Raw genomic sequence first — 2,028 nt, forward strand, 5'->3', positions numbered from 1 at the left:
CATACCGGCATGTAGTGGCTCAAGCTCGTTTGGGAGTTAATCAAGCCGAACATACTAAGTTCTTTGAAGAAATGCTTGCTGACGTTGATTCACCAACCCTTCCATTTGGCCTAAGCGACGTTCATGGCGATGGGGCTGCGATCGATGAAACACATATGAAATTACCGCATGAGCTTAATCATCAGTTACGGGAGCATGCACGTCATTTACATGTAAGCTTAGCCAGCCTTTGTCATTTGGCTTGGGCACAAGTACTTGCTAAAGCCAGTGGAAGCAATACAGTTGTCTTCAGCACTGTACTATTCGGTCGTTTACATTCCGGAGAGAATAACACTACAATGGGGCTATTGATCAACACGCTACCCATTAGGCTGGATATCGATGAGAGATCAGTAGATAGCGCCGTACGTCATACTCACTCACGTTTGAGTGCATTGCTAGAACATGAGCATGCATCGCTTGCGTTGGCGCAGAGTTGTAGCGGAGTACCAGCAACTTTGCCACTTTTTAATGCACTATTGAATTATCGTCATAATCAGCCGAGCACGGAGTCCGCAACGTCGACAGAAGGGGTTACATTCCTGGGCACTGAGGAGCGAACCAATTATCCAATAACTCTATCGGTGGATGACGACAGCGATGCGCTGGGCCTAACAGCCAGAGTATTGCCGCCAATATCAGCGGAACGGATTTGTGGTTATATGCAACAGGCTCTTGTCACACTTTGCAATGCATTAAAAAACAAGCCAGAGAAATCGGTGCGGAAATTGACAGTAATACCACCAGAGGAACGCACTATGCTTTTGCATAGTTGGAACGAGACGACAGTCAACTATTCGGCTGTTCGTTATTTACATGAGTTATTTGAGGCACAAGTGGAGCGTAATGGACAGGCCATAGCGGTGGAATGTAACCGCGAGACACTGAGCTATGCAGAACTCAATGCACAAGCTAACCGATTGGCTCATCATTTAATCACACGAGGAGTTAAGCCAGATGATCGCATCGCACTTTGTGTTAAACGCAGCACAAAAATGATCATAGCTATATTGGGCATTCTAAAATCTGGTGGCGCTTATGTGCCGCTTGATCCGGTCTACTCGAGTCAACGGCTTAAAAATATTTTGGAGGACGCTGATCCATTGTATTTGTTGGCAGATGCAACTGGACAAGAGGCACTTGAAGATCATCATGTTCCAGTGATTGATTTGGATTCGGCGTCACCTGGTGGCTTTTCTGTTGATAATCCAAACTCGGTGAATTTGGGATTAACTCCTTCAAGCCTAGCGTATATTATTCACACTTCCGGCTCGACTGGAACACCGAAGGGAGTGATGGTTGAACATCAAACTGTATACAATTTGGCCTGTACTGTATCATCGCCCTTAAGAGTAAGTTCAGAGAGTCGAATTATGATGTTTGCTTCGTACGCTTTTGATGCTAGCATTGTTGACATCGTATTAGCTCTCACTAGTGGAGCCTGTCTTTGTTTGCCGATCGAAGAAGTGCGCCAGACGGACACTGATTTGCTTGGTTATATAGAGGCTGCGAAAATTACTCACGCCCATTTAACACCAGCTCTGTTCCGGAATACTCAAAAATTAAACAGCGTAATGGGTTTGAAGGCTTTGATATTGGGTGGCGAAACACCTCCGCTATCTTTGCTAAAAAGTGCGATTATTCACACTCCTATTTTCAATGTATATGGACCTACCGAAACGACAATATGGGCTACCACCTGGTCATGCCCGGTGGACTTCTCCAGTCATTTAATACCAATCGGTCGTCCATTATCAAATATACGTATTTACCTGCTGGATTCACAAGGTGAACCGGTGCCACTGGGAGCACAAGGAGAATTGTATATTGGTGGAGCTGGCGTGGCTCGAGGCTATCTCAATCGACCCAAACTTACCGCCGAACGTTTTCTTCCCGATCCATTTAGTGAACATCCAACAGCAAGAATGTATCGCACTGGTGATCTGGCACGCTATCTACCTGATGGAAATCTAGTATATTTGGGACGCA

At 45.6% G+C, this 2,028-nt stretch overlaps 1 protein-coding gene across 1 annotated transcript; it reads left to right on the top strand.

The window, feature by feature from the left end:
- Positions 1-71: 71 nt before the first annotated feature.
- LOC116348419 (linear gramicidin synthase subunit C-like) lies at positions 72-2,012 on the top strand (the record flags this gene model as incomplete). The annotated part of the gene is made up of 1 exon (XM_031779412.1): positions 72-2,012. A coding segment is annotated over exon 1 (1,941 nt), but the record flags the coding sequence as incomplete, so codon positions are not given.
- Positions 2,013-2,028: the final 16 nt, after the last annotated feature.

Source organism: Contarinia nasturtii, unplaced genomic scaffold (genome assembly GCF_009176525.2).
Source record: "Contarinia nasturtii isolate CC-2019 unplaced genomic scaffold, AAFC_CNas_1.1 Cnas_scaffold_2417, whole genome shotgun sequence".
Classification (NCBI taxonomy): Eukaryota; Metazoa; Arthropoda; class Insecta; order Diptera; family Cecidomyiidae; genus Contarinia; species Contarinia nasturtii.